Source organism: Chiloscyllium punctatum, chromosome 2 (genome assembly GCF_047496795.1).
Source record: "Chiloscyllium punctatum isolate Juve2018m chromosome 2, sChiPun1.3, whole genome shotgun sequence".
NCBI lineage: Eukaryota > Metazoa > Chordata > Chondrichthyes > Orectolobiformes > Hemiscylliidae > Chiloscyllium > Chiloscyllium punctatum.
Window position 1 is genome coordinate 5,210,061 of NC_092740.1, and position 22,576 is coordinate 5,232,636.

Here is a 22,576-nt window from a genome sequence, read left to right on the forward strand (position 1 = left end):
CCAGCAGTGATCCCTGTGGGACACCACTACACCCCGGGCTCCAGTCACACAAACAGCCTCCTGTCACCACCCTCTGTCTCCTGACACTAAACCAGCTTTGGATCCATCTTACCAAGTGACCCTGGATGCCATGAGCTTTTACCTTCTGTATCCGTTTCCCGTGTGAGACCTTGTCAAAGGCCTTGCTGAGATCCAGATAAACTACATCAACTGCCCTCCCCCCACCTACACACTTGGTCACCTCCTCAAAACACTCCACCAGATTTGTCAGACGTGACCTCTCTCTGACTATCCCTGATCAAAACATATCTGCCCAAGAAGAATAATGAAGAATAAATCTGAAGAATAATTCTCTCCTTCAGATTTTTCTTTGATGGTTTCCCTGTCACTGATGTGAGTCTACAGTTCCCATGTCTATCTCTACCACCCTTCTAATAAAGTGGAACCACGTTTGCTGTCCTCTTGTCCTCTGACGTCTCCTGTGTGGCCAGAGAGGAATTGAACATTTGGATCAGAGCCCCTGTGATTTCTTTCCTCGTCTCCCTCAGCGGCCTGGGATACAGCCCGCCAGACCTGGGGATTTGTCCACGTTTAAACCTGCTAAAACATCCAGAACCTCCTCACTTCTCATATTGACCTGCTGAAGGACTTCCCTAGCTCCTTCCCATATTCTGGACCCGACATCCTGTTCATCCTGAGTAAAGACAGATGTGAAGTGTTTACTTAACACTCTACCAATTCCCTCCAGCTTCCTGCACAGACGTTGCCCTCGGTCTCGAATGGGCCCTTCCCTTTGCCTGGTTACTCTCTTCCTCTTGATGTACTGAGAGAATGTTCTGGGATTCTCCCTAATCTGGCCAGCTCATGCCCCCTTTGCTATCTCAATACTCTCTTGAACATTCAAAGTTTGGGAGAAGATTTGTAGCTCAGGTGCTCGTTGTTGTGGTTCTGTTCGCCGAGCTGGGAATTTGTCTTGCAGACGTTTCGTCCCCTGTCTAGGTGACATCCTCAGTGCTTGGGAGCCTCCTGTGAAGGGCTTCTGTGCTGTTTCCTCCGGCATTTATAGTGGCCTGTCTCTGCCGCTTCCGGTTGTCAGTTCGAGCTGTCCGCTGCAGTGGCCGGTATATTGGGTCCAGGTCGATGTGTTTGTTGATTGAATCTGTGGATGAGTGCCATGCCTCTAGGAATTCCCTGGCTGTTCTCTGTTTGGCTTGTCCTATAATGGTAGTGTTGTCCCAGTCGAACTCATGTTGCTTATAATCTGCGTGTGTGGCTACTAAGGATAGCTGGTCGTGTCGTTTCGTGGCTAGTTGGTGTTCATGGATGCGGATCGTTAGCTGTCTTCCTGTTTGTCCTATGTAGTGTTTTTTGCAGTCCTTGCATGGGATTTTGCACTACATTGGTTTTGCTCATGCTGGGTATCGGGTTCTTCGTTCTGGTGAGTTGTTGTCTGAGAGTGGCTGTTGGTTTGTGTGCTGTTATGAGTCCTAGTGGTCGCAGTAGTCTGGCTGTCAGTTCAGAAATGTTTTTGATGTATGGTAGTGTGGCTAGTCCTTTGAGTTGTGGCATGTCCTCATTCCGTTGTCTTTCCCTTAGGCATCTGTTGATGAAATTGCGCGGGTATCCGTTTTTGGCGAATACATTGTATAGGTGTTCCTCTTCCTCTTTTTGCAGTTCTGGTGTACTGCAGTGTGTTGTGGCCCTTTTGAATAGTGTCCTGATGCAACTTCTTTTGTGTGTGTTGCGGTGGTTGCTTTCGTAGTTTAGGACTTGGTCGGTGTGTGTGGCTTTCCTGTATACCTTTGTGGTAAATTCTCCGTTCGGTGTTCTCTGTACCATCACGTCTAGGAATGGGAGTTGGTTGTCCTTTTCTTCCTCTCTAGTGAATCGGATTCCTGAGAGTGTGGCGTTGATGATCCGGTGTGTGTCCTCTATTTCTGTGTTTTTAATGATTATAAAGGTGTCATCCATGTATCTGACCCAGAGTTTGGGTTGAAGGTGTGGTAAGACTGTTTGTTCTAATCTTTGCATTACTGCTTCTGCTATGAGTCCAGAGATCGGTGAGCCCATGGGTGTTCCGTTGATTTGTTTGTATATTTGGTTGTTGAATGTGAAGTGTGTTGTGAGGCACAAGTCCAGTAGTTTAAGTATGCCGTCTTTGTTGATAGGTTCAACGTCCTGTTGTCTGTTATGTCTGTCCAGCAGGTTGGCTATTGTTTCTTTGGCTAGTGTTTTGTCGATGGAGGTGAACACTGCCGTTACATTGAATGAGACCATAGTTTCTTCCTTGTCTATGTGTATATTTCTGATGATGTCCAAGAATTCCTATGTCGATTGTATAGATTGTCTGGATCCGCTGATCAGGTGTTTCAGTTTCTGCAATAGTTCTTTGGCCAGTTTGTGTGATGGTGTCCCTGGTAGTGATACTATGGGTCAGAGTGGGATGTCTGGTTTGTGCACTTTGGGTAGTCCATAGAATCTGGGGCTGTTGTTGCTTTCAGGTTTCATTCTCTGTCGGTCAGACTTGGTTATCTGTCCGTTTTTTTTTGTAGATTCCTCAGTGTGTTGTTTATCCTATTGGTGAGCTGTGGGGTGGGGTCAAACTCCCTCTTTTGGTAGGTGTTGGTATCTGCAAGTAGTTGTTGTGCTTTTTGCATGTACTCTGCTTTGTCCAGGATGACCGTCATTCTGCCTTTGTCTGCTGGTAGTATAATTATGTTCTTATCGTTTCTTAGTGATTTTAGTGCTTCCCTCTCCTTGGTGTTGAGGTAATGTGTTTGTTTTTTTCTTGTTATCAGCGGTACGATACTTTGTCTCACAGTTTGTTGTGTCTCTTCTGTCAGTCCATTGTTCCTGAGTGTGCATTCTAGTGCTGCTAGGAAGTCTGCTGTCTTGGCGTCCCTGTGGTTGTAGTTGAGTCCCTTGGCCAGTAATGTTCTTTCCGTGTCTGTGAGCTGTCTGTGGGAGAGGTTTTTAACCCAGGTGTGTGTTGTGGTGTCCTCTTCTTTGTGTGTTAGTTTGGCCATTTTTTCTTTTAGTGCCGTTTTTTTGCGGTGTGTGGTCCTGTTCTGTCCTATGGTGACGGCCTGTTCAATGGTCCGGGTCCATTCCTGATTGGTGGTTTTTGAAATTAACGATTTTTGGCGCGCAATTTCTTGTCTGTATTTGTGAAGTCTGTTGTGTACGTCTGTAATCATTAACTGGATCATCCTGAATCCGTTCTGTCTGGCTGTGTCCCTGGCTTGTGGATTGTTGACTGGTGGTCTGGACTCATAGCAGAAGCGGTAATGCAAAAGTTAGAACAAACAGTCTTACCGCAAATTCAACCCAAACTCTGGGTCAGATATGTAGATGACACCTTTGTAATCATTAAAAACACAGAAATAAAGAACACACACCGGATCATCAACACCACACTCTCAGGAATCCGATTCACTAGAGAGGAAGAAAAGGACAACCAACTCCCATTCCTAGACGTGATGGTACAGAGAACACCGAACGGAGAATTCACCACAAAGGTATACAGGAAAGCCACACACACCGACCAAGTCCTAAACTATGAAAACAACCAGCCCAACACATACAAAAGAAGTCGCATCAAGACACTGTTCAAAAGGGCCACAACACACTGCAGCACACCAGAACTGCAAAAAGAGGAAGAAGAACACCTATACAATGTATTCGCCAAAAACGGATACCCGCGCAATTTCATCAACAGATGCCTAAGGGAGAGACAACGGAACGAGGACATGCCACAACCCAAAGGACTAGCCACACTACCATACATCAAAAACATTTCTGAACTGACAGCCAGACTAATGCAACCACTAGGACTCATAACAGCACACAAACCAACAGCCACTCTCAGACAACAACTCACCAGAACGAAGAACCCGATACCCAACATGAGCAAAACCAATGTAGTGTACAAAATCCCATGCAAGGACTGCACAAAACACTACATCAGACAAACAGGAAGACAGCTAACGATCCGCATCCATGAACACCAACGAGCCACGAAACGACATGACCAGCTATCCTTAGTAGCCACACAGTCAGATGACAAGCAACACGAATTCGACTGGGACAACACTACTATTATAGGGCAAGCCAAACAGAGAACAGCCAGGGAATTCCTAGAGACATGGCACTCATCCACAGATTCAATCAATAAGCACATCGACCTGGACCCAATATACTGGCCACTGCAGCGGACAGCTGGAACTGACAACCGGAAGCAGCAGGTACAAATCACTATAAACGTCAGAGGAAAGATCACAGAAGCGCTTCACAGGAGGCTCCCAAGCACTGAGGATGTTACCTAGACAGGGGACGAAACGCCTGCAACACAAATTCTCTTGAACATGCCCGATAGTTCCTATACTCATAGGACATAGAAAACTACAGCACACAACAGGCCCTTCGGCCCACAATGTTGTGCCGAGACTTAATCCTAATCTAAAATAAATTAACCTACCCTACACACCCCTCAACTCACTGCTATCCATGTGTATGTCCAGCAGTCGCTTAAATGTCCCCAATGACTTCGCTTCCACCACCACCACCGCTGGCGACACATTCCATGTATTCACAACTCTCTGCATAAAGAACCTTCCTCTGACGTCTCCTTTGTACCTTCCTCCTAATATCTTCAAACTATGACTTCTCGTCCCAGTCAATCCTGCCCTGGGGAATAGTCTCTGCCTATTGACTCTATCCATGCCTCTCATTACCTTGTACACCTCGATCAGGCCTCCTCTCTTCCTCCTTCTCTCCAGAGTGAAAAGTCCAAGCTTATTCAACCTTTCTTCATAAGGCAAGCCCTCCAGTCCAGGCAGCATCCTGGTAAACCTTCTTTACACCCTCTCCAAAGCCACTGTATCTTTCCTATAGTAAGGCGATCAGATCTGGACACAATATTCCGAGTGTGGTCTCACCAGGGACTTGTAGATCTGCAGCAAAACCTCGCAGCTCTTAAACTCGATCCCCCTGTTAATGAAAGCCAAAACACCATATACTTTCTTAACAACCCTGTCCACTTGGGTGGTAACTTTGAGGGATCTATGTACTTGAACACCCAAATCCCTCTGTTCCTCCACACTGCCAAGAATCCTGTCTTTAATCCTATATTCAGCATTTGAGTTTGACCTTCCAAAATGCATCACTTCACATTTATCCAGGTTGAACTCCATCTGCCATTTCCCAGCCCAGCTCTGCATCCTGTCTATGTCGTGCTGCAGCCTGCAGTAGCCCTCAATACTATCGACGACACCTCCAACCTTTGTGTCATCGGCAAATTTACTAACCCACCCCTCAACCTCCTCATCCAAGTCATTTATAAAAACTACAAAGAGCAGAGGCCCAAGAACAGAGCCCTGTGGGACCCCACTCAACACTGACCTTCAGGCAGAATACTTCCCATCTACAACCACTGCCTTCTGTCAGCCAGCCAGTTCTGAATCCAGATAGCCAAATCTCCCTGTATCCCATACTTCCTGACTTTATGAATAAGTCTACAATGCTCCACCTGGACCCTGTTGTTTTGCTCCCCCTGTACCTGTTTATTCAGTCCTGAATATTCCTAGAACTCCAGGGTTCCTCCTACACTGCACATTAACAGGAACATGTTGGGCCTGTAACTCTTCCCCAGTTCCTTTTTGAACCCTCCCACTGTTCTGCTGTTCATTTACCCTCCCGTAGCTGTTGCCAGTTTATTTTGGCCAGATCCTGCCTTATTTTAATAAAGTCTGCCTCCCCCCAATCAACAAACCTTTTTTTACAGACCATCTTTCTCTTATTCCATAACAAAGTTAAGACACACAGTGTTGTGGTCACCATCACTGAAACATCCCCCTCACTGTCCCCTCGAACAGCTGCCCGCCTTCATTCCCCAGAGTTTGGTGCAGCACTGTACCCTCCCTTGTTGGATCGTCTACACAGTGACATAAACAACTCTCCTGAACACATTTCAAGGAATCTGCTTCCTCCAAACCCTTTATACCATGGTTATCCCGATAATCTTGGGGAAGTGGAAATTCTGTAATATCAATATCCTGTTATTAAATTTATGGACCTCAGTGAATTATCTTCACCTCTGCACCTCTATTACCACTGACTATTTGAGACGTCTATAATCCAATCCCAAACAATGTGACTATATCCCTATTTATTTCTGAGCTCCACTTATAAAGCCTCATTTGAAAACCCACCCCAGATATCATCCTTTGTTACTGTAGTAACCTCCTCTTTAATTAATAACGCGACAGCACCGTAAAGCCATCAGACATAGGAGCAGAAATTAGGCCATTCGGCCCATCGAGTCTGCTCTGCCATTCAATCCTGGCTGATAAGTTTCTTTACCCCCTTCTCCCCCTTTCCCCCAGTAACCCTTGACCTCCTTGATACTCAGGAACCTATCGATCTCTGTCTTAAACCAATGACCCGGCTTCGACAGCCTTCCGTAACAGTGAACCCCACAGATTCCCCACTCTCTGGCTGAAGACGTTCCTCCTTATTTCCATTCTAAAAGGTCTTCCCTTTACCCTAAGGCTGTGCCCTTGGGTCCTAGTCTCTCCTACCAATGGAAACATCTTCCCAACACCCAATCTGACCAGGCCGTTCAGTATATTGTATGTTTCAATTAGATCCCCCCTCATCCTTTTAAACCTCATCGAGTATAAACCCAGAGTCCTCAAACATTCCTCTCGTGTTAAGCTTGTTATTCCTGGGACCATTCTCGTGAACCTCCAGTGAACACACTCCAGGGCCATTGCATCCTTCCTGAGATTATGGGGCCCAAAACTGCGCACAATACTCCACACGTGGTCTGACCAGACCCTTACAGAGCCTCAGAAGTACATCCCTGCTTTTATATTCAAATCCTCTCAAAATAAATGTCATCATTGTGTTTGCCTTCCTAACTACTGACTCAACCTGTAAGTTTACCTCGAGAGAATCCTGGACTAGAACCCCCAAGTCTCTTTGTCTTTCAGATTTGTGAATTTTCCCCTCATTTAAAAAGTAGCCCATGCCTCTAGTCGTTATTCCAAGGTGCATGACCTCACACGTTCCCACGTTGTACTCCATCTGCCTCTTCTTTGCCCAATCTATCCACTTCCTCTGTTACACTCTCCCTTCTCCTGCCTGATGATCCGACACCCTGGAATGTTCCGTTGCCAGTCTGGCCTCTCCCTCAGCCACGACTCTGTGAGGGCAGCGATATCACAATTCCACGCATCAGTCCATATCCTTAACTCATCTCTCCGAACAAAAATCCTCCGGGAACCAGAGGCAATCCAGCCTAGCTTTACCCCTTGGGGTATGACGTAGATGAGCCCTCTCTACCTTTTCTGATTGAAGTTTAAGATGTGGAATCAGTTTGGGTAAAGGTGAGGAACAGTAAGGTGTGGGAGTAGTTTATTATCCTCCCAACAGGAGTTATACTGTCAGGTAGAGGATGTAACCAAAGGGATGTGTAAGAAATAAGGATGGCGTGCACTGACATGTAGATAGGGAAGAATAGATTGGAAAAGGTAGCCAAGAGTGTCTCAAAGACAAAATCTTAGAGCAGAATATTCCAGGACTGACCAGGAAGCAGGCTATTGGAGATAAAAAGCAAGAGAACTGTGGATTCTGTACTTCAGAAACAAAACCAGAACTAGCTGGAAAAGTTCAGCAGGTCTGTCACCGGACCTGAAACGCTGGCTCTGATTTCTCTCCACAGACCTGCTGAGCTTTTCCAGTAATTTCTGGTTTTGGTGGAGGCTGTTGGAGACTTGGTGATACGCAATGTGACAGAATTAGTGAACAAGGAGATATAAAATAGCCAGCAGTAATATTAACTATGACAGGAAGTAGAATATGATGAGGGGTATGAGGAATACGGGCAGGAAGACTGTGCATAGGGAATACATTCAAAAGAGAATGACTGAAAAGGATATAGCCCCCAGAAAGAGTGAGCTGGGGGCAATGCTGCCTTGGGAGTGTTTGATGGAGGACAGTGTAGAGGGAGCTTTACTCTGTATCCAACCCTGTGGTGTTCCTGTCCTGGGAAAGTTTGATGGGGAACAGTGTAGAAGGAGCTTTACTCTGTATCGAGCTCTGTGCTGTCCCATTCCCGGGAGTGTTGGATGGGGAAAGTGTAGAGGGACCTTTACTCTGTATCTAATCCCGTGCTGTCCCTGTCCTTGGAGTGTTTGATGGGGACAGTGTAGAGGAAGCCTTACTCTGTATATCACCCTGTGCTGTCCCTGTCCTGGGAGTGTATGATGGGGACCGTGTAGAGGAGGCTTTACTCTGCATTTCACCCTGTGTTGACACTGTTCTTGGAATGTTTGATGGGGGGACAGTGTAGAGGAAGCTTTACTCTGTATCTAACCCCATGCTGTCCCTGTCCTGGGAGTGTTTGATGGGGACAGTGTAGAGGAAGCTTTACTCTGTATCTAACCCTGTGCTGTCCCTGTCCTGGGAATGTTTGATGGGGGACAGTGTAGAGGAAGATTTACTCTATATCTAACCTCATGCTGTCGCTGTCCTGGGAGTGTTTGATGATGACAGTGTAGAGGGAGCTTTACTCTGTATCTAACCTCAAGCTGTCCCTGTCCTGGGAGTGTTTGATGGGGACAGTGTAGTGGAAGCTTTATTCTGTGTCTAACCCTGTGCTGCCCCTGTCCTGGGAGTGTTTGATGGGGAACAGTGTAGAGGGAGCTTTACTCTGTACCTAAGCCTGTGCTGTCCTTGTCCTGGGAGTGTTTGATGGGGACAGTGTAGAGAGGGCTTTACTCTGTATCTAACCCTGTGCTGTCCCTGTCCTGGGAATGTTTGATGTGGACAGTGTAGAGGAAGCTTTACTCAGTATCTAACACTGTGCTGTCCCCGTCCTGGGAGTGTTTGATGGGGGACAGTGTAGAGGAAGCTTTACTCCATATCTAACCCCGTGCTGTCCCTGTCCTGGGAGTGTTTGATGGGGACAGAGTAGAGTAGATTTACTCTGTATCTAACCCTGCGCTATCCCTACCCTGGGAGAGTTTGATGTGGATACTGTAGAGGGAGCTTTACTCTGTATCTAACGCTGTGCGGTCCCAGACCTGGGAGTGTTTGATGGGGGCAGTGTAGAGGAAGCTTTACTCCATATCTAACCCCGTGCTGTCCCTGTCCTGGGAGTGTTTGATGGGGACAGTGTAGAGGGAGATTTACTCTGTATCTAACCCCGAGCTGTCCCTGTCCTGGGAGTGTTTGATTGGGTCATTGTAGAGAGAGCTTTATTTTGTTTCTAACCCCGTGCTGTCCTTGTCCTGGGAGCGTTTGATGGGGACAGTGTAGAGGAAGTTTGACTCTGTATCTAAACCCATCTGTCCCTGTCCTGGGAGTGTTTGATGGGGGACAGTGTAGAGGGGGCTTTACTCAGTATCTAACCCCGAGCTGTCCCTGTCCTGGGAGTGTTTGATGGGGGACAGTGTAGAGGGAGTTTTACTCTGTATCTAACCCCGTGCTGTCCCTGTCCTGGGAGTGTTTGATGGGGACAGTGTTGAGGAAGCTTTACTCTGTATCTAAACCTGTGCTGTCCCTGTCCTGGGAGTTTTGATGGGGAACAGTTTAGAGGGAGCTTTACTCTGTATCTAACCCCGTACTGTCCCTGTCCTGGGAGTGCTTGATGGGGACAGTGTAGAGGGAGCTTTACTCTGTATCTAACCCCGAGCTGTCCCCGTCCTGGGAGTGTTTGATGGGGTCAGTATAGCGAAAGCGTTACTCAGTATCTAACACTGTGCTGTCCCTGTCCTGGGAGTGTTTGATGGAGGCAGTGTAGAGGGAGCCTTACTCTGTATCTGACCCTGTGCTGTCCCTGTCCTGGGAATGTTTGACGGGGACAGTGTAGAGGGAGTTTGACTCTGTATCGAAACCCATCTGTCCCTGTCCTGGGAGTGTTTGATGGGGACAGTGTAGAGGGGGCTTTACTCTGTATCTAACCCTGTGCTGTCCCTGTCCTGGGAGTGTTTGATGGGGACAGTGTAGAGGGAGATTTACTCTGTATCTAACCCCGAGCTGTCCCTGTCCTGGGAGTGTTTAATCGGGTCATTGTAGAGAGAGCTTTATTTTGTTTCTAACCCCGTGCTGTCCTTGTCCTGGGAGCGTTTGATGGGGACATTGTAGAGGGAGTTTGACTCTGTATCTAAACCCATCTGTCCCTGTCCTGGGAGTGTTTGATGGGGACAGTGTAGAGGGGGCTTTACTCTGTATCTAACCCTGTGCTGTCCCTGTCCTGGGAGTGTTTGATGGGGACAGTGTAGAGGGAGATTTACTCTGTATCTAACCCCGAGCTGTCCCTGTCCTGGGAGTGTTTAATCGGGTCATTGTAGAGAGAGCTTTATTTTGTTTCTAACCCCGTGCTGTCCTTGTCCTGGGAGCGTTTGATGGGGACATTGTAGAGGGAGTTTGACTCTGTATCTAAACCCATCTGTCCCTGTCCTGGGAGTGTTTGATGGGGGAAAGTGTAGAGGGGGCTTTACTCAGTATCTAACCCCGAGCTGTCCCTGTCCTGGGAGTGTTTGATGGGGGACAGTGTAGAGGGAGCTTTACTCAGTATCTAACACTGCGCTGTCCCAGACATCGGAGTGTTTGATGGGGACAGTGTAGAGTCAGCTTTACTCTGAATCGAACCCCGTGCTGTCCCTGTCCTGGGAGTGTTTGATGGTGTCATTGTAGAGAGAGCTTTACTCTGTATCTAACCCCGTGCTGTCCCTGTCCTGGAAGTGTTTGCTGGGGGCAGTGGAGAGGGAGCTTTACTCTGTATCTAACACTGCGCTGTCCCAGACCTCGGAGTGTTTGATGGGGGACAGTGTAGAGGGAGCTTTACTCTGTATCGAACCCCGTGCTGTCCCTGTCCTGGGAGTGTTTGATGGGGTCAGTGTAGATGGAGCTTTACTCTGTATCTAACCCCGTACTGTCCCTGTCCTGGGAGTGTTTGATGGGGGACAGTGTAGAGGGAGCTTTACTTTGTATCTAACCCTGTGCTGCCCCTGTCCTGGGAGTGTTTGATGGGGGACAGTGTAGAGGGAGCTTTACTCTGCCTCTAACCTCAAGCTATCTCTGTCCTGGGTGTGTTTGATGGGGACAGTGTAGAGGAAGCTTTACTCTGCCTCTAACCTCAACCTATCTCTGTCCTGGGAGTGTTTGATGGGGAACAATGTAGAGGGAGCTTTTCTCTGCATCTAACCCCGTGCTGTCTCTGTCCTGGGAGTGTTTGATGGGGGACAGTGTAGAGGGAGTTTTACTCTGTATCTAACCCCGTGCTGTCCCTGTCCTGGGAGTGTTTGATGGGGACAGTGTTGAGGAAGCTTTACTCTGTATCTAAACCTGTGCTGTCCCTGTCCTGGGAGTTTTGATGGGGAACAGTTTAGAGGGAGCTTTACTCTGTATCTAACCCCGTACTGTCCCTGTCCTGGGAGTGCTTGATGGGGACAGTGTAGAGGGAGCTTTACTCTGTATCTAACCCCGTACTGTCCATGTCCCTGGGAGTGTTTGATGGAGGCAGTGTAGAGGGAGCCTTACTCTGTATCTGACCCTGTGCTGTCCCTGTCCTGGGAATGTTTGACGGGGACAGTGTAGAGGGAGTTTGACTCTATATCTAAACCCAAGCGGTCCCTGACCTGGGAGTGTTTGATTGGGAACAATGTAGAGGGAGCTTTACTCTGTATCTAACCCCGTACTGTCCCTGTCCTGGGAGTGCTTGATGGGGACAGTGGAGAGGAAGCTTTACTTTGTATCTAACCCCGTGCTGTCCCTGTCCTGGGAGTGTTTGATGGGGTCAGTATAGCGAAAGCTTTACTCAGTATCTAACACTGTGCTGTCCCTGTCCTGGGAGTGTTTGATGGAGGCAGTGTAGAGTGAGCTTTACTCTGTATCTAACCCTGTGCTGTCCCTGTCCTGGGAGTGTTTGATGGGGGACAGTGTAGAGGGAGCTTTACTCTATATCTAACCTCATGCTGTCCCTGTCCTGGGAGTGCTTGATGGGGACAGTGTAGAGGGAGCTTTACTCAGTATCTAACCCTGTGCTGTCCCTGTCCTGGGAATGTTTGATGTGGACAGTGTAGAGGAAGCTTTACTCTGTATCTAACCCCGAGCTGTCCCCGTCCTGGGAGTGTTTGATGGGGTCAGTATAGCGAAAGCTTTACTCAGTATCTAACACTGTGCTGTCCCTGTCCTGGGAGTGTTTGATGGAGGCAGTGTAGAGGGAGCCTTACTCTGTATCTGACCCTGTGCTGTCCCTGTCCTGGGAATGTTTGACGGGGACAGTGTAGAGGGAGCTTTACTCTGTATCTTACCCCAAGCGGTCCCTGTCCCGGGAGTGTTTGATGGGGGACAATGTAGAGGAAGCTTTACTCTGTAGCTAACCCCAAGCGGTCCCTGACCTGGGAGTGTTTGATGGGGAACAATGTAGAAGGAGCTTTACTCTGTATCTAACCCTGTGCTGTCCCTGTCCTGGGAGTGTTTGATGGGGGACAGTGTAGAGAGAGCTTTACTCTGTATCTAACCTCATGCTGTCCCTGTCCTGGGAGTGCTTGATGGGGACAGTGTAGAGGGAGCTTTACTCTGTACCTAAGCCTGTGCTGTCCCTGTCCTGGGAATGTTTGATGTGGACAGTGTAGAGGAAGCTTTACTCTGTTTCTAACCCTGTGCTGTCCCTGTCTTGGGAGTGTTTGATGGGGGACAGTGTAGAAGGAGCTTTACTCTGTATTAACCCCATGCTGTCCTTGTCCTGGGGAGTGTTTGATGGGGACAGTGTAGAGTGAGCTTTACTCTATATCTAACCTCATGCTGTCCCTGTCCTGGGAGTGCTTGATGGGGACAGTGTAGAGGGAGCTTTACTCAGTATCTAACCCTGTGCTGTCCCTGTCCTGGGAATGTTTGATGTGGACAGTGTAGAGGAAGCTTTACTCTGTATCTAACCCCGAGCTGTCCCCGTCCTGGGAGTGTTTGATGGGGTCAGTATAGCGAAAGCTTTACTCTGTATCTAACCCTGTGCTGTCCCTGTCCTGGGAATGTTTGATGTGGACAGTGTAGAGAGAGCTTTACTCTGTATCTAACCTCCAGCTGTCCCTGTCCTGGGGAGTGTTTGATGGGGACAGTGTAGAGTGAGCTTTACTCTGTATCTAACCTCCAGCTGTCCCTGTCCTGGGAATGTTTGATGTGGACAGTGTAGAGAGAGCCTTACTCTGTATCTAACCTCCAGCTGTCCCTGTCCTGGGGAGTGTTTGATGGGGACAGTGTAGAGTCAGCTTTACTCTGTATCTAACCTCCAGCTGTCCCTGTCCTGGGGAGTGTTTGATGGGGACAGTGTAGAGTGAGCTTTACTCTGTATCTAGCCCTGTGCTGTCCTTGTCCTGGGAGTGTTTGATGGGGACAGTGTAGAGGGAGCTTTACTCTGTATCTAACCCTGTGCTGTCCCTGTCCTGGGAATGTTTGATGTGGACAGTGTAGAGGGAGCTTTACTCTGTTTCTAACCCTGTGCTGTCCCTGTCCTGGGAGTGTTTGATGGGGGACAGTGTAGAGGGAGCTTTACTCTGTATCTAACCCCATGCTGTCCTTCTCCTGGGGAGTGTTTGATGGGGACAGTGTAGAGGGAGCTTTACTCTGTATCTAACCCCATGCTGTCCTTGTCCTGGGGAGTGTTTGATGGGGACAGTGTAGAGGTAGCTTTACTCTGTATCTAACCCCGTGCTGTCCTTCTCCTGGGGAGTGTTTGATGGGGACAGTGTAGAGGGAGCTTTACTCTGTATCTAACCTCCAGCTGTCCCTGTCCTGGGGAGTGTTTGATGGGGACAGTGTAGAGGAAGCTTTACTCTGTATCTAACCCCGTGCTGTCCCTGTCCTGGGAGTGTTTGATGGGGATAGTGTAGATGGAGCTTTACTCTGTATCTAACCCCGTACTGTCCCTGTCCTGGGAGTGTTTGATGGGGGACAGTGTAGAGGGAGCTTTACTCTATATCTAACCCCGTACTGTCTCTGTCCTGGGAGTGTTTGATGGGGGACAGTGTAGATGGAGCTTTACTCTGTATCTAACCCCGTACTGTCCCTGTCCTGGGAGTGTTTGATGGGGACAGTGTAGAGGGAGCTTTACTCTGTATCTAACCCTGTGCTGTCCCTGTCCTGGGAATGTTTGATGTGGACAGTGTAGAGGGAGCTTTACACTGTTTCTAACCTGTGCTGTCCTTGTCCTGGGAGTGTTTGATGGGGGACAGTGTAGAGGGAGCTTTACTCAGTATCTAACACTGTGCTGTCCCCGTCCTGGGAGTGTTTGATGGGGGACAGTGTAGAGGCAGCTTTACTCTGTATCTAACCCTGTGCTGTCCCTGTCCTGGGAATATTTGATGTGGACAGTGTAGAGAGAGCTTTACTCTGTATCTAACCCCGAGCTGTCCCTGTCCTGGGAGTGTTTCATGGGGACAGTGTAGAGGGAGATTTACTCTGTATCTAACCCCGAGCTGTCCCTGTCCTGGGAGTGTTTGATCGGGTCATTGTAGAGAGAGCTTTACTCTGTATCTAACCCCGTGCTGTCCCTGTCCTGGGAGTGTTTGATGGGGGACAGTGTAGAGGGAGCTTTACTCTGTATCTAACCCCGTACTGTCTCTGTCCTGGGAGTGTTTGATGGGGGACAGTGTAGATGGAGCTTTACTCTGTATCTAACCCCGTACTGTCCCTGTCCTGGGAGTGTTTGATGGGGACAGTGTAGAGGGAGATTTACTCTGTATCTAACCCCGTGCTGTCCTTGTCCTGGGAGCGTTTGATGGGGACAGTGTAGAGAGAGTTTGACTCTGTATCTAAACCCATCTGTCCCTGTCCTGGGAGTGTTTGATGGGGGACAGTGTAGAGGGGGCTTTACTCAGTATCTAACCCCGAGCTGTCCCTGTCCTGGGAGTGTTTGATCGGGTCATTGTAGATAGAGCTTTACTCTGTATCTAACCCCGTGCTGTCCCTGTCCTGGGAGTGTTTGATGGGGGACAGTGTAGAGGGAGCTTTACTCTGTATCTAACCCCGTACTGTCTCTGTCCTGGGAGTGTTTGATGGGGGACAGTGTAGATGGAGCTTTACTCTGTATCTAACCCCGTACTGTCCCTGTCCTGGGAGTGTTTGATGGGGACAGTGTAGAGGGAGATTTACTCTGTATCTAACCCCGTGCTGTCCTTGTCCTGGGAGCGTTTGATGGGGACAGTGTAGAGGGAGTTTGACTCTGTATCTAAACCCATCTGTCCCTGTCCTGGGAGTGTTTGATGGGGGACAGTGTAGAGGGGGCTTTACTCAGTATCTAACCCCGAGCTGTCCCTGTCCTGGGAGTGTTTGATGGTGTCATTGTAGAGAGAGCTTTACTCTGGATCTAACCCCGTGCTGTCCCTGTCCTGGGAGTGTTTGATGGGGACAGTGTAGAGGGAGTTTGACTCTGTATCTAAACCCATCTGTCCCTGTCCTGGAAGTGTTTGCTGGGGGCAGTGGAGAGGGAGCTTTACTCTGTATCTAACACTGCGCTGTCCCAGACCTCGGAGTGTTTGATGGGGGACAGTGTAGAGGGAGCTTTACTCTGTATCTAACACTGCGCTGTCCCAGACCTCGGAGTGTTTGATGGGGACTGCGTAGAGTCAGCTTTACTCTGTATCTAACCCCGTGCTGTCCCTGTCCTGGGAGTGTTTGATGGGGTCAGTGTAGAGGGAGCTATACTCTGTATCTAACTTTGTGCTCTCTCTGTCCTGGGAGTGTTTGATGGGGGATAGTGTAGATGGAGCTTTACTCTGTATCTAACCCCGTACTGTCCCTGTCCTGGGAGTGTTTGATGGGGGACAGTGTAGATGGAGCTTTACTCTGTATCTAACCCCGCACTGTCCCTGTCCTGGGAGTGTTTGATGGGGGACAGTGTAGATGGAGCTTTACTCTGTATCTAACCCCGTGCTGTCCCTGTCCTGGGAGTGTTTGATGGGGGACAGTGTAGATGGAGCTTTACTCTGTATCTAACCCCGTACTGTCCCTGTCCTGGGAGTGTTTGATGGGGGACAGTGTAGAGGGAGCTTTACTTTGTATCTAACCCTGTGCTGCCCCTGTCCTGGGAGTGTTTGATGGGGACAGTGTAGAGGGAGCTTTACTCTGCCTCTCACCTCAAGCTATCTCTGTCCTGGGTGTGTTTGATGGGGACAGTGTAGAGGAAGCTTTACTTTGTATCTAACCCTGTGCTGCCCCTGTCCTGGGAGTGTTTGATGGGGAACAGTGTAGAGGGAGCTTTACTCTGTATCTAACCCCGTGCTGTCTCTGTCCTGGGAGTGTTTGATGGGGGACAGTGTAGAGGGAGCTTTACTCTGTATCTAACCCCATGCTGTCCCTGTCCTGGGAGTGTTTGATGGGGACAGTGTCGAGGAAGCTTTACTCTGTATCTAAACCTGTGCTGTCCCTGTCCTGGGAGTTTTGATGGGGAACAGTTTAGAGGGAGCTTTACTCTGTATCTAACCCCGTACTGTCCCTGTCCTGGGAGTGCTTGATGGGGACAGTGTAGAGGGAGCTTTACTCAGTATCTAACCCTGTGCTGTCCCTGTCCTGGGAATGTTTGATGTGGACAGTGTAGAGGAAGCTTTACTCTGTATCTAACCCCGAGCTGTCCCCGTCCTGGGAGTGTTTGATGGGGGACAGTGTAGAGGGAGCTTTACTCAGTATCTAACACTGTGCTGTCCCTGTCCTGGGAGTGTTTGATGGAGGCAGTGTAGAGGGAGCCTTACTCTGTATCTGACCCTGTGCTGTCCCTGTCCTGGGAATGTTTGACGGGGACAGTGTAGAGGGAGCTTTACTCTGTATCTCACCCCAAGCGTTCCCTGTCCCGGGAGTGTTTGATGGGGGACAATGTAGAGGAAGCTTTACTCTGTAGCTAACCCCAAGCGGTCCCTGACCTGGGAGTGTTTGATGGGGAACAATGTAGAAGGAGCTTTACTCTGTATCTAACCCTGTGCTGTCCCTGTCCTGGGAGTGTTTGATGGGGGACAGTGTAGAGAGAGCTTTACTCTGTATCTAACCTCATGCTGTCCCTGTCCTGGGAGTGCTTGATGGGGACAGTGTAGAGGAAGCTTTACTCTGTACCTAAGCCTGTGCTGTCCCTGTCCTGGGAATGTTTGATGTGGACAGTGTAGAGGGAGCTTTACTCTGTTTCTAACCCTGTGCTGTCCCTGTCTTGGGAGTGTTTGATGGGGGACAGTGTAGAAGGAGCTTTACTCTGTATTAACCCCATGCTGTCCTTGTCCTGGGGAGTGTTTGATGGGGACAGTGTAGAGGGAGCTTTACTCTGTATCTAACCTCCAGCTGTCCCTGTCCTGGGGAGTGTTTGATGGGGACAGTGTAGAGGGAGCTTTACTCTGTATCTAACCCTGTGCTGTCCCTTTCCTGGGAATGTTTGATGTGGACAGTGTAGAGGGAGCTTTACTCTGTATCTAACCCTGTGCTGTCCCTGTCCTGGGAGTGTTTGATGGGGGACAGTGTAGAGGGAGCTTTACTCTGTATCTAACCCCATGCTGTCCTTGTCCTGGGGAGTGTTTGATGGGGACAGTGTAGAGGGAGCTTTACTCTGTATCTAACCCCATGCTGTCCTTGTCCTGGGGAGTGTTTGATGGGGACAGTGTAGAGGGAGCTTTACTCTGTATCTAACCTCCAGCTGTCCCTGTCCTGGGGAGTGTTTGATGGGGACAGTGTAGAGGAAGCTTTACTCTGTATCTAACCCTGTGCTGTCCCTGTCCTGGGAATGTTTGATGTGGACAGTGTAGAGGAAGCTTTACTCTGTATCTAACCCCGTACTGTCTCTGTCCTGGGAGTGTTTGATGGGGGACAGTGTAGAAGGAGCTTTACTCTGTATCTAACCTCCAGCTGTCCCTGTCCTGGGAAGTGTTTGATGGGGACAGTGTAGAGGGAGCTTTACTCTATATCTAACCCCGTACTGTCTCTGTCCTGGGAGTGTTTGATGGGGGACAGTGTAGATGGAGCTTTACTCTGTATCTAACCCCGTACTGTCCCTGTCCTGGGAGTGTTTGATGGGGACAGTGTAGAGGGAGCTTTACTCTGTATCTAACCCTGTGCTGTCCCTGTCCTGGGAATGTTTGATGTGGACAGTGTAGAGGGAGCTTTACACTGTTTCTAACCTGTGCTGTCCTTGTCCTGGGAGTGTTTGATGGGGGACAGTGTAGAGGGAGCTTTACTCAGTATCTAACACTGTGCTGTCCCCGTCCTGGGAGTGTTTGATGGGGGACAGTGTAGAGGGAGCTTTACTCTGTATCTAACCCTGTGCTGTCCCTGTCCTGGGAGTGTTTGATGGGGGACAGTGTAGAGGAGGCTTTACTCTGTATCTAACCCCGTGCTGTCCCTGTCCTGGGAGTGTTTGATGGGGGACAGTGTAGAGGGAGCTTTACTCTGTATCTAACCCCGTGCTGTCCCTGTCCTGGGAGTGTTTGATGGGGGACAGTGTAGAGCGAGCTTTACTCTGTATCTAACCTCGTGCTGTCCCTGTCCTGGGAATGTTTCATGGGGACAGTGTAGAGAGAGCTTTACTCTGTATCTAACCCCGTGCTGTCCCTGTCCTGGGAGTGTTTGATGGGGGACAGTGTAGAGGGAGCTTTACTCTGTATCTAACCCTGTGCTGTCCCTGTCCTGGGAGTGTTTGATGGGGGACTGCGTAGAGTCAGCTTTACTCTGTATCTAACCCCGTGCTGTCCCTGTCCCTGGGAGTGTTTGATGGGGGACAGTGTAGAGGGAGCTTTACTTTGTATCTAACCCTGTGCTGCCCCTGTCCTGGGAGTGTTTGATGGGGGACAGTGTAGAGGGAGCTTTACTCTGCCTCTCACCTCAAGCTATCTCTGTCCTGGGTGTGTTTGATGGGGACAGTGTAGAGGAAGCTTTACTTTGTATCTAACCCTGTGCTGCCCCTGTCCTGGGAGTGTTTGATGGGGAACAGTGTAGAGGGAGCTTTACTCTGTATCTAACCCCGTGCTGTCTCTGTCCTGGGAGTGTTTGATGGGGAACAGTGTAGAGGGAGCTTTACTCTGTATCTAACCCCGTGCTGTCTCTGTCCTGGGAGTGTTTGATGGGGGACAGTGTAGAGGGAGCTTTACTCTGTATCTAACCCTGTGCTGTCCCCGTCCTGGGAGTGTTTGATGGGGAACAGTTTAGAGGGAGCTTTACTCTGTATCTAACCTTGTACTGTCCCTGTCCTGGGAGTGCTTGATGGGGACAGTGTAGAGGGAGCTTTACTCAGTATCTAACCCTGTGCTGTCCCTGTCCTGGGAATGTTTGATGTGGACAGTGTAGAGGAAGCTTTACTCTGTATCTAACCCCGAGCTGTCCCCGTCCTGGGAGTGTTTGATGGGGTCAGTATAGCGAAAGCTTTACTCTGTATCTAACACTGTGCTGTCCCTGTCCTGGGAGTGTTTGATGGAGGCAGTGTAGAGGGAGCCTTACTCTGTATCTGACCCTGTGCTGTCCCTGTCCTGGGAATGTTTGACGGGGACAGTGTAGAGGGAGCTTTACTCTGTATCTTACCCCAAGCGGTCCCTGTCCCGGGAGTGTTTGATGGGGGACAATGTAGAGGAAGCTTTACTCTGTAGCTAACCCCAAGCGGTCCCTGACCTGGGAGTGTTTGATGGGGAACAATGTAGAAGGAGCTTTACTCTGTATCTAACCCTGTGCTGTCCCTGTCCTGGGAGTGTTTGATGGAGGACAGTGTAGAGAGAGCTTTACTCTGTATCTAACCTCATGCTGTCCCTGTCCTGGGAGTGCTTGATGGGGACAGTGTAGAGGGAGCTTTACTCTGTACCTAAGCCTGTGCTGTCCCTGTCCTGGGAATGTTTGATGTGGACAGTGTAGAGGAAGCTTTACTCTGTTTCTAACCCTGTGCTGTCCCTGTCTTGGGAGTGTTTGATGGGGGACAGTGTAGAAGGAGCTTTACTCTGTATTAACCCCATGCTGTCCTTGTCCTGGGGAGTGTTTGATGGGGACAGTGTAGAGTGAGCTTTACTCTATATCTAACCTCATGCTGTCCCTGTCCTGGGAGTGCTTGATGGGGACAGTGTAGAGGGAGCTTTACTCAGTATCTAACCCTGTGCTGTCCCTGTCCTGGGAATGTTTGATGTGGACAGTGTAGAGGAAGCTTTACTCTGTATCTAACCCCGAGCTGTCCCCGTCCTGGGAGTGTTTGATGGGGTCAGTGTAGAGAGAGCTTTACTCTGTATCTAACCTCCAGCTGTCCCTGTCCTGGGGAGTGTTTGATGGGGACAGTGTAGAGTGAGCTTTACTCTGTATCTAACCTCCAGCTGTCCCTGTCCTGGGAATGTTTGATGTGGACAGTGTAGAGAGAGCCTTACTCTGTATCTAACCTCCAGCTGTCCCTGTCCTGGGGAGTGTTTGATGGGGACAGTGTAGAGTGAGCTTTACTCTGTATCTAACCTCCAGCTGTCCCTGTCCTGGGGAGTGTTTGATGGGGACAGTGTAGAGTGAGCTTTACTCTGTATCTAGCCCTGTGCTGTCCTTGTCCTGGGAGTGTTTGATGGGGACAGTGTAGAGGGAGCTTTACTCTGTATCTAACCCTGTGCTGTCCCTGTCCTGGGAATGTTTGATGTGGACAGTGTAGAGGGAGCTTTACTCTGTTTCTAACCCTGTGCTGTCCCTGTCCTGGGAGTGTTTGATGGGGGACAGTGTAGAGGGAGCTTTACTCTGTATCTAACCCCATGCTGTCCTTCTCCTGGGGAGTGTTTGATGGGGACAGTGTAGAGGGAGCTTTACTCTGTATCTAACCCCATGCTGTCCTTGTCCTGGGGAGTGTTTGATGGGGACAGTGTAGAGGTAGCTTTACTCTGTATCTAACCTCCAGCTGTCCCTGTCCTGGGGAGTGTTTGATGGGGACAGTGTAGAGGAAGCTTTACTCTGTATCTAACCCCGTGCTGTCCCTGTCCTGGGAGTGTTTGATGGGGATAGTGTAGATGGATCTTTACTCTGTATCTAACCCCGTACTGTCCCTGTCCTGGGAGTGTTTGATGGGGGACAGTGTAGAGGGAGCTTTACTCTGTATCTAACCCCGTACTGTCTCTGTCCTGGGAGTGTTTGATGGGGGACAGTGTAGATGGAGCTTTACTCTGTATCTAACCCCGTACTGTCCCTGTCCTGGGAGTGTTTGATGGGGACAGTGTAGAGGGAGCTTTACTCTGTATCTAACCCTGTGCTGTCCCTGTCCTGGGAATGTTTGATGTGGACAGTGTAGAGGGAGCTTTACACTGTATCTAACCCTGTGCTGTCCCTGTCCTGGGAGTGTTTCATGGGGACAGTGTAGAGGGAGATTTACTCTGTATCTAACCCCGAGCTGTCCCTGTCCTGGGAGTGTTTGATCGGGTCATTGTAGAGAGAGCTTTACTCTGTATCTAACCCCGTGCTGTCCCTGTCCTGGGAGTGTTTGATGGGGGACAGTGTAGAGGGAGCTTTACTCTGTATCTAACCCCGTACTGTCTCTGTCCTGGGAGTGTTTGATGGGGGACAGTGTAGATGGAGCTTTACTCTGTATCTAACCCCGTACTGTCCCTGTCCTGGGAGTGTTTGATGGGGACAGTGTAGAGGGAGATTTACTCTGTATCTAACCCCGTGCTGTCCTTGTCCTGGGAGCGTTTGATGGGGACAGTGTAGAGAGAGTTTGACTCTGTATCTAAACCCATCTGTCCCTGTCCTGGGAGTGTTTGATGGGGGACAGTGTAGAGGGGGCTTTACTCAGTATCTAACCCCGAGCTGTCCCTGTCCTGGGAGTGTTTGATGGTGTCATTGTAGAGAGAGCTTTACTCTGGATCTAACCCCGTGCTGTCCCTGTCCTGGGAGTGTTTGATGGGGACAGTGTAGAGGGAGTTTGACTCTGTATCTAAACCCATCTGTCCCTGTCCTGGAAGTGTTTGCTGGGGGCAGTGGAGAGGGAGCTTTACTCTGTATCTAACACTGCGCTGTCCCAGACCTCGGAGTGTTTGATGGGGGACAGTGTAGAGGGAGCTTTACTCTGTATCTAACACTGCGCTGTCCCAGACCTCGGAGTGTTTGATGGGGACTGCGTAGAGTCAGCTTTACTCTGTATCTAACCCCGTGCTGTCCCTGTCCTGGGAGTGTTTGATGGGGTCAGTGTAGAGGGAGCTATACTCTGTATCTAACTTTGTGCTCTCTCTGTCCTGGGAGTGTTTGATGGGGGATAGTGTAGATGGAGCTTTACTCTGTATCTAACCCCGTACTGTCCCTGTCCTGGGAGTGTTTGATGGGGGACAGTGTAGATGGAGCTTTACTCTGTATCTAACCCCGCACTGTCCCTGTCCTGGGAGTGTTTGATGGGGGACAGTGTAGATGGAGCTTTACTCTGTATCTAACCCCGTGCTGTCCCTGTCCTGGGAGTGTTTGATGGGGGACAGTGTAGATGGAGCTTTACTCTGTATCTAACCCCGTACTGTCCCTGTCCTGGGAGTGTTTGATGGGGGACAGTGTAGAGGGAGCTTTACTTTGTATCTAACCCTGTGCTGCCCCTGTCCTGGGAGTGTTTGATGGGGACAGT

The 22,576-nt window shown here is 49.4% G+C and overlaps 1 protein-coding gene across 1 annotated transcript in view; it reads left to right on the forward strand.

The window, feature by feature from the left end:
* The first annotated feature begins 2,649 nt into the window (after window positions 1-2,649).
* Window positions 2,650-22,576, forward strand: part of plcxd3 (phosphatidylinositol-specific phospholipase C, X domain containing 3) — a 52,789-nt gene continuing 32,862 nt past the window's right edge. Inside the window, exon 1 of the mRNA XM_072592958.1 lies at window positions 2,650-2,704. Within this exon, the coding sequence (XP_072449059.1) occupies window positions 2,656-2,704 (49 nt within the window). The 5' untranslated portion in view covers window positions 2,650-2,655. The remainder of the gene's footprint in view (window positions 2,705-22,576) is intronic.